Source organism: Limulus polyphemus, unplaced genomic scaffold (assembly GCF_000517525.1).
Source record: "Limulus polyphemus unplaced genomic scaffold, Limulus_polyphemus-2.1.2 Scaffold76778, whole genome shotgun sequence".
Lineage (NCBI taxonomy): Eukaryota > Metazoa > Arthropoda > Merostomata > Xiphosura > Limulidae > Limulus > Limulus polyphemus.
Window position 1 is genome coordinate 1 of NW_013742374.1, and position 15237 is coordinate 15237.

General features: G+C 31.8%; 1 protein-coding gene across 1 annotated transcript; it reads right to left on the bottom strand.

Annotated features, from left to right (window-relative positions):
* Positions 1-1884: 1884 nt before the first annotated feature.
* LOC106477635 (calponin-1-like) lies at positions 1885-13811 on the bottom strand (the record flags this gene model as incomplete). The annotated part of the gene is made up of 4 exons (XM_013938179.1): positions 13646-13811; positions 7646-7800; positions 4746-4812; positions 1885-1989 (listed from the first exon to the last, which is right to left on the bottom strand). Coding segments are annotated over exons 1-4 (378 nt in total), but the record flags the coding sequence as incomplete, so codon positions are not given.
* Between the last annotated feature and the right edge of the window lie 1426 nt (positions 13812-15237).

Below are 15237 nucleotides of genomic sequence, written 5' to 3' on the forward strand. Positions count from 1 at the left end.
GAGGGGTGTGCTTGCTTCACTTGTATCTTAAGTTGTGGACTGTCCAAGGCATCTACAAACTGATATCTCAGCAACAACTTGAGGAGATCGGGTGGTGCAGTTGGGTAGGCCTTGTGTGCCATGCTCTCCAAGTCCTGTGCCAGCTCTTGCAGGCTCTCCCCTTTAGCACGGACTCTCGTCCTGAACCTGGCCCTGTAGACTTCTGACTGGTTTTGGATTCCGTACCTGAGTTCCAGAGCCTCTACCAGTGTTCTATAGTTGTGTCTGTCGGCTGCTGTCAACTGTCCAAGTATTTCCAGTGGTTGTCCCTTCAAGCTCGTTGCCAGATATACAGCTTTCTGTTCCTCTGTCCATCCATTCATCTCTGCCAGTAGCTAGAATTGTGCTCTGTATGCTTCCCATGGTGCCTTCCCATCGAATTCCTGTGGCTTCCTTCGCATTGGATCACTCCTATTACTGACATTCATATCTGGGATGTGACTTCTAACGGGACTGAATATGTCTGCATTAGGGTTTAACTGCGGCTCTGTAAGGGGCTTGCCATTGTCTGGGGCTGATTAAGTCGATGGTCAATGTATCCTCCTTGTGTAACACACAACAAATCTTTCTTTAACGTATCTAATTCGCTTTTAAATTTACTGATGTTTTCCATTTGTACTTCTTGCCACTGTTGTTGATTCTCCTGTAGTTGCTGCTGACTTTCCTGCAACTGTTGGAGACTTTCTTCCTGTTTCCTTTCTTGTTCCAGTTGCCACTGCTGTAATTTTTCTTCTTGTTTGCAACAATGGCAGCTCGAACAGCAAAATAAGAAAGAAAATAAACAAGAAGAGAAATTACAGCAGTTGTTAGAGGAAAAAGAAAAGAAACAAGAAGAACGAGAAAAGAAACAAGAAGAAAGATTACAGCAGTGGCAAGAAAACCCATCCAACAACTGCTGTAATCTCTCTTCTTGTTTCTTTTCTCGTTCTTCTTGTTTCTTTTCTTTTTCCTCTAACAACTGCTGTAATCTCTCTTCTTGTTTAATTTCTCGTTCTTCTTGTTTCTTTTCTCGTTCATTTTTTCGTTCTTTTGGTTTCTTTTGCTGCTCTTGTATTGCAGCCATCAAGTCTGCTATGCTGTAGTTTGATTTGCCGCTTCTCGTGTCCAAGTGGGATAGAAAAAAACAATTAACAAACGGAGACGTAACAAATTGGTGTCAGATGCTCCAGCAAGCCTTTGACAATGATCTAGTACTCATCAAGCTTTCACTGAGAGCTGCATAATTGTAGTAACCTCATCATCAAGCTCCCACTGGGGCTCGCGTATTTGTGACATTTATGCCAACCATTTTAATACCAACAGACCCAAAGACAGGTTACCCAAAATGTCATTACTTGTCTATAAGAATCACTGCTTCCAAGGCTGTTGGAGTCCATAATCAATATTTTCTGATCAAAATTTTAAACTAATATTATTGTTTTCTTCTTTTTGTGGTAGATTAAATCTCCAATAAAAAATTGAACTCTGAAACAAAATTTATACAATATTCAATGTTTCTCAAATCTGGTAATTGAAGATGTGATATTAAATTCAATTTTAGAAAAAACAAGGGCAGAAGAGTAAGTATTTGTTTTCATGCTTTTACTTTAATCAAGTATACATACATTGAGAAAAGTACTCATTAGCATTTTAAAAGAAGAAGGCTCAGTTCAAACTTCAAGAATATAATATCTTCAAAAGAATCTTAGGAGTGAGTTACATATAACTGAACTGCTTACTGACTTACCTCAAAAGAAGTGGATAAACAAGTTTGAAATGCATTATTTATTGATCTATGTTAACGATAATTTGGCTTGCATTAATGTTCAGTATGTTTATCTAACAGTCGCACACTTAAATACTTACCAAATAAGGGTTCCTCTTCTCATAAAGATCATTAACTTGAAAAATATCCCAAGACTTGAGTCCATACTTTACACATCCTTTCAAAAACATCTCGATATTTTCCATCTGATAGAGCAAAAATATCCAGTAATTTTTCCATTTGTAAAACATAAAACATTTGCAAATGTATAATATTAATAGTTAAATATTAAAACAATAGAATTTAGAAAAATTGTACTGAATGGAAGCAGTTCCAAGGGTTATACACAAGTTAAAAATAAGGAATCAAATACATGCTGACTAAACATATTTTTTTAAGATCTGCACAATTATGTCTTTCTATAAAAGGAAATTTAAGCTCTATGCATGTCTAAAACGAAGTTTTGAATTTTATTTTGTTAAAATTGTCCATAAAGCCCAATTCAGTTTTCTTCAACATCACATACAATGTTTAATTTTTACACTTATGAGCTATTTTCTTTTACAGATGTAGATTAAAAAAATATTAAAGATTAATTTTCAGTTATAAATATTGGAACAAAGCCTCCCATCTAAGACTTTATTGTCTATAATTATCTCAGTTCTTTGTTCATGGGAAGATATAATAATCTTTTCTGGGACAAAATCAGCTGACATAAGATACACAAGTACCTGTTTCATATAATTATTTTTTTTTATATATATATTTGAATAAGTCCTTGATCATGTTCAACTTGTAGCATGTACAATGCTAGTGTGTCCATTTTAATTTTTTTCTCTGCATTTTTTACAAGAACTGGTAGATTAAAATGGCAATAAATTTCTTTATTTTTTGCAAAATTCAAACTATGTCATCATAATGAATTGGCAAGTTGCCAATCTTTGTTTTATCACTGGCATGTGGAGGTATGAAAAGACAGATATCAAAACAAACAGCAAAACTTGTCTGTCATACTTAATTGAGGCAGAATTAAAAATGATGTGGAAATTCAACCACTGAAATGTTTTGATTTTGACATATTCATGTGATAGAAAGGTCGACATTCTAAAAGGTGTACTGCATAAAAAGGTCAAACATCAATAAAAATGAAAAAAAAATTAGATAGGGAAAAATAGGTCTATAAAAAACAGCAAGCTGTAACTACAAAAAGAAAAGATTAAATATTAGAGTTAATATAATCATGTAACCTCTCAATATAAAAAAAAATTATGTACAGTAAAATTACTTCCTCTACAAATAGTTTGGGAATTTAACACTTTACTTGTTTTCAGCAGCCCCATGAGGATTTGTTGCTACAAAACATTAAACCTATTGAAACGAACAAAACATCATAAAAAATCATAGCAAGTGTAAATGAATTTTTTTTAATACTATCAATTCTTTAGTTCTTATAAAATATAGAACATTAATACATTAACTAGACATTATCAAACATTATCTCTAATATACATATGAATACACACCCACACACACTATACACAAGTACACTGTATATATTTTAACAACTTATTGACATTATAGTAATGCTACAGATTTTTAATATAAACCTAGATACCTTGAGTTATGCTGAAAGTATATTTATCTAATGCCTTTACACTAGAAGACAAGTCCACTTGTTGAAAGTTCTAGAATTTATTGGGTGTTCTAATTGTGATATACCAATCTTTTTAATTATGCATGTTTTTTTTTACTATAATAAACATATATATATCCATAGTTTACAATCCCTATGCTATAAAACAGTTCACAGCACATAAATATGATGTCAAAGTAAAGCATTTACAATACCTTTTTATATTATGTTATCAATATGGACAACACATGTTTTTCAATGTAGCATAATTGCAGTGAAAGATGAGACCATACAAAAAAAAAAATATTCTCAGTACTTTTTTACTTTGTCAGGTTACTAAGAAACTGTTTATCAAGGTCACCCAAGAATTTAATGCTCATTCATCACATTAACTTTAAAGAAGAATATTCTTCTTTGAAGGTAGCTTTGAGCAATCTGCAAAACTCCTTCCTCAAAAGAAGAATATTCTTGTCGCTAAGAGCAAAAAGAAGAATAAACATTTTTCACTAGCAGATTGTAAATGTAGCTGCACACAACTAAACCAATTAATTGACTTTACAGAGCTAAATCTTTTTCATTTTTTAAAAAGACAAACTACCTACAAATTCTATATACAATGCTGTGAACTATCCACTATATTTTTTCTATCAAATTTCATCAAAACCACACAGAGAAGTTCCTCAGTACTAATAATATAAAACAAATTAATGCAAAATTAAGGCATTATACAATTGACACAGAAGAAACCCTAACCAAGTTTTAAAAAATATTTGATTAATTAACATAAAGTAATTTCTTAAGATGTGAAGAAAGTTTATTCAAAGAATATTAACTAATCAGACAATCCTAGTTAAAATAAAAATATATGTAAAATGCTAAACATACTTACATCATTAACTTGTAATTGACATGTACAACTACTTAATTAACTATCTTAATTCTTTGAATCCACTCCAAGTTTCAAGTATTTTTTAATAAGGTTTATTGTGAAGCTTTTTTGTTGGTCCACAATAAAAAATAAATTTATTAATTATTTATTCTTAATAAATAATCAAAACTTTACATAATACTTTATTGATAATGTATTTTTGGAATATACTTTAGTTTGTAGATAATGCTATTTCTATCATGTGAATTCAAAGTTAAAAAAATTCTCTTCATCTTTTTAGATTAGCAAGAGCACTATGTAGATAATTATCTTGCATTTTCACAATGTTTAACAAATTCCTTTTTTTTAAATTGCTTTCAAATGATATCAGTGAATAACTAATGACTGGTTTTGTAAAAGTGTTTGGCTGAAAAAACATTATTGGAAATATTGTAGCTCACCTGTTTAAATGGAGCATTTGATTTGTTGATTTTTGCTACAGCACCAGGCATTATTCTGTTTATTAGTCTATATGTAATATGGAACAAAGAGATAAGAAGTTATACTTTTTATATACAAAAATAAACACTTAAAAATCAAAAGAATTGTTTAGTTTTTAGCTGCAATACAGTTTTTTTTACATCTCAAATTTTTGAATTCAATATACCTGAAGAAACTAAATACACAACAAAATAGTCAGTTCTGGTTTAAACATTCTTCACAGCTGTATTTAAAATTGGTTGCAATGCCTTAAAAATTGGATGTTTGGCACAGTTAAATTTTATTTGCCTACAAAATCTGTACATACATAAAAAAAACTTACTATTAATTCTTTAATATATTCAATCAGAAATTGTGCATCAAGCCATTTGAATTTTAAGCATATGGTATGTAGTTTGTGCTTGAACTTGTGTAAATTTCAGTAGGTATCACTAGCTGCTGGGAAAAAAAGCTGCTTCAGTGTATACAGAAGCCATATAATTAATCATGCTTTCCAAAGGAGATCAGTAAGTGAGATAAGTAGCAGTAAAACCTTTCACACCAACTGCTGATAAGATAACCATCTGGAAACTATGCTGGAACAGCCCAAGTCTTTCAGCTGGCATCAACCTGTTTTATTTAACCTAAAAATCAACTCAATACAGACTAACATATTAAATCAATCCTAATACTCTAATAATATATACCTAAATGCACACTTTAGCAGTTTACAGCTAAAATGGGACCAACAAACAACTCTTTTAAAGAAAACACTAATTAAAAGTAAATTTTCATAACTTAAAGAACAGTCCTCACTGAAAGCAGATATACATTAGTCACAACAAACTACCTATTATTTATATACCTTTTGTCTCTAATATAATAGATTAAATACAATATCTTACCAGGCTGATAGTACATACACACATATATTGGATAAGTTCATGTGAATGTGGCCTATATATATATATTAGTTTAAAAAAAGGAAAAAGGAGTGTAACATCTATCCAGGTCGTGTGCAAGCACCATCCCCGACTTATACTGAAACATTTGGGAAACTGATAATTTTGAGGCTCAAATGATGATCAACATCTCTGTTAATTTATTACAAAAATAAAAGTTGGATTTAATAATTATTTTATTCAAGTTTAAATAATTTTCTTTATATATTTAGGTCTATCAAACATTAGCTGTATATTCATATACAAGCATATAAACACAAAATAACTCAACAACAAAATTCTTAAACTTCCAAAATTAAAATATAATTTCAAAGGAAAAAAAAATGCCGAAAATACCAAACTTACTTATATTTATAAAAATTGTACACCTTTAGCATATACTATTAAACTTGAAGTGCAGGACATGATTTTACTTACACAAAATGACATTAATTACATATAATAACTATCTCATCCCACCAAATTAAAAGACTATTTGTACGTAAAGGCCAAAAGTTCATAGTTTTCTGGATAAATCAAAAACTACCTAAACAATTAAATACAATCAGTATACACTGAAAGATGCTGAAACCAGTACACACTAAAAGATACAAACACTGAGCAATTAAATAACCAGCACACACTGAAAATATTAACAGTGAACAATTAAATACAACCTGTACATGTTGAAAGACATTAAAAGTGCACAATTAAATACAATCATTTCACACTGACAGATGCTAAATGTGAGTCATTAAATACAACCAAAATGTATTAAAACATGTAAACAGTAAGCAATTAAATATAACCAGTACATGTTGAAGGGTATTAAAAGCTAGTGGGTAACAATAAAAAAATACATTTACTTCAAATGTGTATATGTGTGTGTACATCTATAAATCACATATAGCTATCTACATTAATCAAAAACTGGATATTCATTCAGAATGACTGAGATAGACTGATGATCCCTGCATGAAGACTGTATTATAGCAATTATCCTTGTCATTCACATTTCATCCAAGCTGACTTTTAATCAAAATTGAGAGTGTTAACTTTAACTAGACCAGTCAGTCATAATTTAGGAACATATCAAATAACAAAAGCCAATTTACAAGTGCCAAAATCTCTCGTTCCTTCAGTTTCTTTTTTGTACTGATAGTAAAAAAGAATAAAGTATAACAGGATACAGTGATTAAACATGTTCAATGTCTGATATGAAATATAGTGGAAAAGAACATCAATAATATCAGTTTTCATATTCCCATGCAAGAGCTGTTTTATACATAAATTATTGCTAATTGCATTTCTGTTTTTAGCAGAAGAAGAGTTAGGTGGACTCAATTTCATACTGAAGGATGATAAAAAATGTCAATTATGAACTAGCACACACTGAAGGGTGCTAAAAGTTAGCTTTTATGTGTTTTGATTCTGATAAAAAGTTCAATATATATCTGACTACATCGGTACCACCCCTTATATCAATGTTTCCTAACCTTTATGATTTAAGTACTCCTAAACTGACTCTTATTCATTGAAATATCCTAGCTTTTAATATCTAGCACTGAAATTGTCATGTGTCTGTTCACTCACACCCTTGTTTCCATCTTTACATTTTGTTTTTATTGTGAACAAAGCCATCATCAAATTTAATTTGTAAACAGAAAAGATCATAGTCAAAGTGTTGCAAATGGTTTTCTTACACTCAACTGCACTGATATTATATGCATCTTAAACAATGGCTAAAAAACCAAGTTAAAGGAACCAACCAAAGGCTGGCAGAGTTGCCAGCTTAAATATTTTCTTTCACCAAAACGGTTTTTTTTAATATATATATATATATTTTTTTTTCTTTCATTCTTTAAAAACACTAACTAATAAATCAGATACAGAACAATATTAAAGAAACTTTAAAAAGTTGGAAATAATGTGAGATATACCTGCATAAGGCTATGCCATCTTTTAAAGAATCACAAAAATCCACATGGTCCTGGAATCCTCTTTCTGGGTTGGGAGGATTAAGTTCCAGATCTGTCACCTTTTCTATCCATTCTATTGCTTGAAGAGCTTTATCCATCTGGAACTTGGCCTTGCACTTTAAATGATTATGCAAAAAGAAATCAGTTGAACTGAATATACAAGTGTTTACATTACACAGATGAACTGCACCATTTTTTGCTACATTTAAATGTACATCGTCAATTACGTAACATCTATCTTGGTAAACAACTGAACTCCAATAAAACAAATGAAAATTTTAAACTAAGCAACTCACTTTTTTAAAATTTAATCTGCCCAGAAGATGACAGTCACTTTAAAACACTATAGTCATTCAGAACTTAAAATGTAGAGGGACTGATGAATAAATCACATCAACTCTACAGTTCATGTAATCGTTAGCATTACTCACATTTGAGATACTTATCATTCACTCATGTTGTTTGTTATACAAGAATGTATTTGTAAGTTCTTTTATATGGTATACACATATGTACATATTTATAATCTTGTTTAAGATTTTAGCTTACAGCAGACTGAATACTAAAGTTCCAAATATGTTACTGAAATTATCCATAACTAGTCATAAATCTTGTTTTCCTCAATTGTAAAATTCTTCCTATACCATCTTACTATAAGACAATTTGATACTTTTAATATCTAGTAAACATTCACAAGGGCATTTTGCCATTCCTAATTTAGAAGTGAAAGAATAGAGAAAAGGCAACTAGTCATCACCACCCACCACTAACTCTTGGGCTTCTTTTTTACAAAAGAATAGTGGGACTGACCATCACTTTATAATACCCTCATGGCTGAAAGGGCAAGAATGTTTGGTGGGACAGGGATTTGAACGCGCAACCAGCAAATTGCGAGTTGAGCTCCCTAACCAACTGGCCATGCTGGGTTCTTGATGACAAATAACAAAGATTAATATATCATGCTTAATTTACTCAATTAAAGCACAAAAACAATAAATGTGAAAGAGACTATATGGCAAGTATAGTTCAACCATCCATCCAGCAAAAAATAAATAGCCCAAAACTTTCTAACAGGATATGTTTCTCACTCAACTTATTGCTCATATCATCAACATTCTGATCAAGAGGCTTGTAGAAAATACCAAAAGGTTATTTAAAGCCTTTTTCTTCTATGAACTTCATCTCAAAATAAGATGATTTCATTTCCATGGTCTCAATACAAAACTTTAAAATCATTTAAACATCTTCATTTAATCAAGCCTTGGTAACACCATCAATGATATCTAACATTCTTAAAATGATCAGTCAATTAATCAAGTGCCATCATCACTTGTGAAACAAGATGGCCTCTTGGACAACACTTCTCTGTCCTTGTTGAACAGAGTTGTTTAAACATTTGTTTAAAGTTTAAAGCTTGGAATGGTCTATTTTTTCATTGGGGGTGTGTCTGTGGGCCAGACTAGTTTGGAGAATTCCACTCCTCATCAGTGACCCTGGACTCGACCAGGGAATGAAACTTCAGACCAAATCAAGCCTTTATAGTAGTGAGGTATCGAAAACTGAAATGATGTTTTTAAGTGTTTTACACTTAAAAACACCATTTCAGCTTCTCTGTCCTTGTTTCAGTCACTGTTAATTGCTTAATGTTGTTGCTCCAGTAAAGCAAAAACCAGCTGCTCCAATATCACCCTGTTTGTACAGGAAAATTTACATAATCATCTATAATACCTCATCTCATTGGCCTCAAGTTGCTTGATACCTGTTGCTTTCAGAGTTTATGATATGGTTCAGACCCATAAAATATAATGTTTTTTAGGAATCTGAGTTGCATGGTTTTCTTGATCCTTCCACTTCTCCAAATAACATACATTCTCTGAAAATCTGCCTGAGCTATTTCAATCAATCTCCTGATCTCAGCATTACTATTGTTCCCAGATACACGTAGAATTATATCTGATCAAATTCCTCTCCTTCAACTATGATCTTTATTTGCTGCTGCACTCTACCCACCACCAAGACTTTCATTTTTATGGTATTCAAGAAGAGCTCATAGTGCTTACTTATATGCCTGACCCTGTCCACCAATTCCTGCAGTTCATATTCTGATACAATAATTAGTAGTGTATCACCTACATACCTCAGCACATTTATAGTTCTTCCTGCAAATCTAGAAACACTTCAAACCTGATATTAACCTGTCTCATGTCTTTCCCAATGCTGAACCATTCTAAGAGCTCATTCTTACTGTTGCTTCATGGTTATTACATAAGTTTTTAAGGATACTTATACTATGACTTGAAGATCCTGTGCCATTTAAAATGTTCCATAAGCATTGGTAGTCTGCTGAGCAAAAAATCATACTGTAGTCAATACAACAAATCAACAGAGATTGTTGATATTCTTGACTCTTTTCCATGAGTAATCTAAGGTTAAAAATCTGGTCTCTGGTTTCCTGACCTCCTTGAAAACAAGGTTCCTTGCTCCAAGTGGCTCACCAGTAAGTTGGGGGCTTACAACACAAAAAACTGAATTTTAATACCAGTGGTGGGCTGAGTAGATAACCCACTATGTAGATTTGTGCTTAAAAGCAAACAAAACAAGTCTCCTCTATGGCAATCTCTTGTTTACATTGGTTTTTTCATTCTTTCAAGAAAAATTCTGCTACACTTGGAGTATTATGTAAAGTCTTGCATGCCTTAACATTGAATTGTTGAAAAGGGTTCAGAGAAGGGCCACTAGGATGATTCCTTGGATGCAAAAGTTGTCATACCAGGACAGGTTAAGATTATTTAAATTGTTTTCTCTTGAGTAAAAAGCAGTAAGAGGGGATCTGATTGAGATGTTTAAAGGGAAGAATTGATAAGTATTTGAATGATACTTGCTGTCTTTGATTGTTTGATTTTAAAGTTTAGTTTAGTGGATTGAATGGCCTATATCAGGGCCTTTCAGCAAAATTCTGGCACTAGGGCTACCTTTACACATGTGATCTAAGGGCAACCCCTTCCATGTACTTTCATCTATACCACATACTTTAAATTATCAACTATATACAGATGTGATATTTACAACATACTGCTTGACAGCATGTGTAGAGGTAATGATAAAATCACAGATAACTTATTTTTAAACATGGAGTACAGATAACATATACAAACACAATTAAAAAGGGTAAGTGCTACTGAAACTGTTTCTCTTCTTCAAAAATGACCTTAAATGTGAGTCAGACAAAAAAAGGAAAATGAGGTTAGATATAAAGTACCTGGAATACAAATATTTGAAAAAAAAACCTTCTTGTGTGAGAGAAGCATTGAAATTGTATAATAATAATGAAAAAAAAAAGAGTTTTAGAAAGCCATCAGCTGAGTGTCAGTAAACAAATGATACTTATTTACAGAGATTTTCAAGTAAACTCCCAAACTACTAACTTGTTTTTATATCTTTCACTATCAGTGGGGTCAACATATACAGCAATATTCAGTATAAAGAACCAGCCAAAAAATGGGTAAAATCACTTATTTTCTACGTAAAACACACAGGGAATCCAAAAAGCAATCAGATGGATTACATGCAATATTGATAGCATTGTTTTTAAATTTTTTTTGTGACTTTTGTTATTAGTGACTCTGTAACTAACAAAAATCATGGGCCTAGAAACAGTTTGGTACATAGTTTAAAACAATTGTATTTAAAAATCAACTTGGGCCCACATAGACTCCATTGGTAATTCTAAAGTTGGGAGATTGAATGTTATTATATTTTTATTAACTGATTATGGCAATGTCTTGTACAAAATAATGAATGTAGTTTTAATCCACTTACTAAAGTAAGGAATGCAAATGGGCTATTAGAATAATTTGGTTTCTCTGGAATACTGAAGAATCAAAGGTGAGTTGATTCCAGTTTTCAAAATTGTTAAGGTTTGGATAATCTGCCTTGGTTGGTATATCGAAAATGCAAGCTTGAAAATTGGGAGAAATGATTCATGCTATCAAAACATGTTTTTCAGAAAAATTATTTCACTGTTCATTAAAAATTTGTTTACTGGTTTTGATGACAATATCATGAGTTCTGTTATTTTAATTTCTTTTAAACTCTTGTTAAATAGGTGAAAGAATATGAAGGACTACATTTCATTTGTTTTTCATACTTTTATTAGTAAAGAGACGACTTGGGTTTTTCTTAAGGCAGGAGGCTGAGTTAAAAGGTTTCACTACTCTTTCAAAATATATATATGAAAAAACTGTAAAACTTTTTAAATGGTAAAATAAATAAAAGGTTAATGATGAAGCTAAATTAAAAGATATGTATATATAGTTTAATAGTTCAAACTTGAAAGATCCTAACTTATAACATTTATACAAAATTACAAATTAATGAATACAAATTTGGATGTTATACACCCATTTCTGCTTATATGTTGGAAGAAAAAAAGGATTCATTTCTGATACTCAAACATAAGGTAGTTGTGAACCCCCCCCCCCAAAAAAAAAACAACAAACAAACAACGTACTTATTGTATGAAATATTTTATGATGTGTACATTTTCTTTTCTAAGTTACTGCATTTCAGTAACAAATCAAATTTTTATAAAATTGGTATTAAACATTCAAAAAGATCCTCACATGAATCCTGTTTTTAATGAAAAATACCATCTTTTTAGAATCTTGCAAGAACAAGATTGCTTTTTCACAAACAATTATTTCTTTGAAATATAAGTTTGATTATGTTTTAAATTACATTCAAAGTGGTAATTTTAATAATGTATGTAGGTTCTTAAAGTTTAACTTATGCAATATACTGCTACCAAGTGTTCTCAAAAATGAGTTTATTTATTCTTACTATTAGACAACACCCTGTTTTCACAAGAGCAAAGGACAAGACTCTTACAGACCAGTGTCTGTTCAAGGTTGGCTTGCTGAAAACCCTATCAGTTGTATGTCCTGTTACTAACCCTGCTACATGTACACAGATTACAAAGAAACCAAGACTTCCTGTAACCTAAGAGGAATCTAATGTGAAAAGATGTTATTATAACAACTTTACTTTCACATTTGGTTAACTAATAAATTAAGCTGTTTAGCATACTTTCAAGTTCTATAGAAATTAGAAGATGACAATATAAGATTCATGTTAGTAACCCTTTTCTATATCATGCATCACATACTTAGAAATGGACCAAATCCATATATCACATTACAATTCCAATGCAGTGGTACAAAACGTCCTTTTTTTTTCACATGAAATCAAATACACTTTCACACGTGTGTAGATTTCAGTTTGCAGTAAAGAACGTTATTTTACTGCAGAAAAACTTTACGTATACAGTATAGGATATATTCCCATTTTAAACAAGTTTCTCAAATTACATGCTTTATAAAGTTTTATTAACAATATTTTATCTTCTAAACATCATTCATAAGCATTTAAAGTTTTGTACTTTTTTAAATTTACCCATACAATATACTAGAGTAGAAGTAGAAATAGAAGACAATATTATTACTATATTAGTATTACTAGCACCATACCCTGCCGAGTTTGATCATTTGATTTAGTAATAGTACTAGTAGCAGCATCTATACTACTACTACTAGTTGAAATAACATTTTGAATTAGCAGATGAACGGCAACGAATAATCTGGTGAATTGCAAACTCGGAACGAAAACTGCAAAACATTTACTTGTGTAAGATTAGGTATTGCTAAGTAACAATAACATTCACTTCTTCTATCCCTCCGAGAAGTATATAATTCAATGTATATTATGTATTATAATATAAATATTAATCAAGCAAAGCATAATTTTTATAAGCTTCAATTTTGTTTGTTCATGGAACCATATCTAGACAACTTGACCCAATTGCTATAACAGTGACACAGTACGTAACGCCACTAACGGTAAAGTTAACCGCCAACTTTGTACTTTTAAAAATGAACAGCTTACAAGTAAAATATGCAAACATACCTTTAACATACACTCTCGAGAGAGACCGTAAGTAGGCCCCTGAAACGCCATAAGAACCTTTAATTATCAATTAAAACGTTAACAGAGACAAATTAGCAAAACTAACTGTTCACACACGAAATAACATGAGTACAAAATTCACATAGCGCTCGCAGATAGAAACTAACACATGACGTCATTAAAAATTAACCAATTAGATTATAGCGAATAAGTACACTACCGCACAAACGGAGAGCAACAGGTTTCAATTTTGCAACTTTTAAAAATTTTCAATGCTGACAGAAGAATGGAAATAATTGTGAGGATGCTGCTATTTTGCAAAAGGATTTACATTAATTGATGACTTGGACGAATAAATGGCAGACAGCTTTTATTTATAACAGATGCTTCCCAGTGGCTCAGCGGCAAGTCTGCATGCTTAGTACGCTAAAATTCGAGTTTCGATAGATACCTACCTCATTGTGTAGCTTTGGGCTTAACGACAACCAAACCAAATTTATAATAAATGCAAAGCAGTGCATGTGAGTTATCATAATTTGAATTGTAATTATAATTTTCATGGGATAACCTTAACAGTGTTATGGAGGAAAAAAAGGATCTTAGTGTTCTAGTTGATCAGTCTCCCAAGCCATCCAAACACTGTGCTGTTGCTAATGGCAAGGCAAATAAGGTTTTAATTTGTATCTACAAAAGTATTGAATAAAGTCTAAAGAAACTATAATTTCATTTGTTACGCCACTGATTAGGCCACATTTGGAGTATTGTGTTCAGTCTTTTGGTTCCTTACTTAAGGAGGGGCATTAAATTGTTGGAAAGGATTTAAAGGATGGTACCTGGGATGGAAATATTGTCATAGGACTACAGGATAAGATCCTCGAGTTAAAGGGGATCTGATTGAGGGAACTGACAGCATTGATGCATTTTTTTTTTTTTTTTACTTTAACGGAATGAATGTTAAGATACAAATACAAATGTTGACAGGGTAGAAGTCATCTTCAGCTAATAGGGTGTTTGGCCTTTGGTATTGGTTGTCTTGAGATGTGGTGGATGCAGTAAATTTAAGGAATGTTTTACGAATTTTTGACAGAAAAAGGTTATCTTTGGGTTTTTATTAGTTTTTTTTAGTTCAGTTCAGATTAGTTTAGTAGACAGAACGGCCTAGATGGATAAATATTGTTGCGTCATCGAGATCACGTGACAATTCTCACGCTCTCTTGTTTCTAGAACTATCCCGTATCTTGGCGAATGGTCTAGTAATTGCTCGATGTAGGGTGGGCTGGTATATATAAAGGAGGGGAATGTGAGGTGGGTGGATAGATAGTGAGTAATTGAACTGCAGTCACACGGTATTGTTGAAGATAACGTTCGTTCGTTACAGTGTTGTTTTAGCGCGAGTATTGAGATTAAGTGTATCGCAGAGTTATATTCAGAAAGAATAAACCAGTTTTGTTAGGTAAAGACTTGTGTCGTTAAAGTTTCGTCGGAACGAAGTTACGGAAAATTGGCTGTAATGTAGGGCTCCTGTAGTTGTCTGAGTACTAGATCGTTGTCAAAGGCTTGCTAAGAGCGTGGCTGTAATGTAGGGCTCCTTT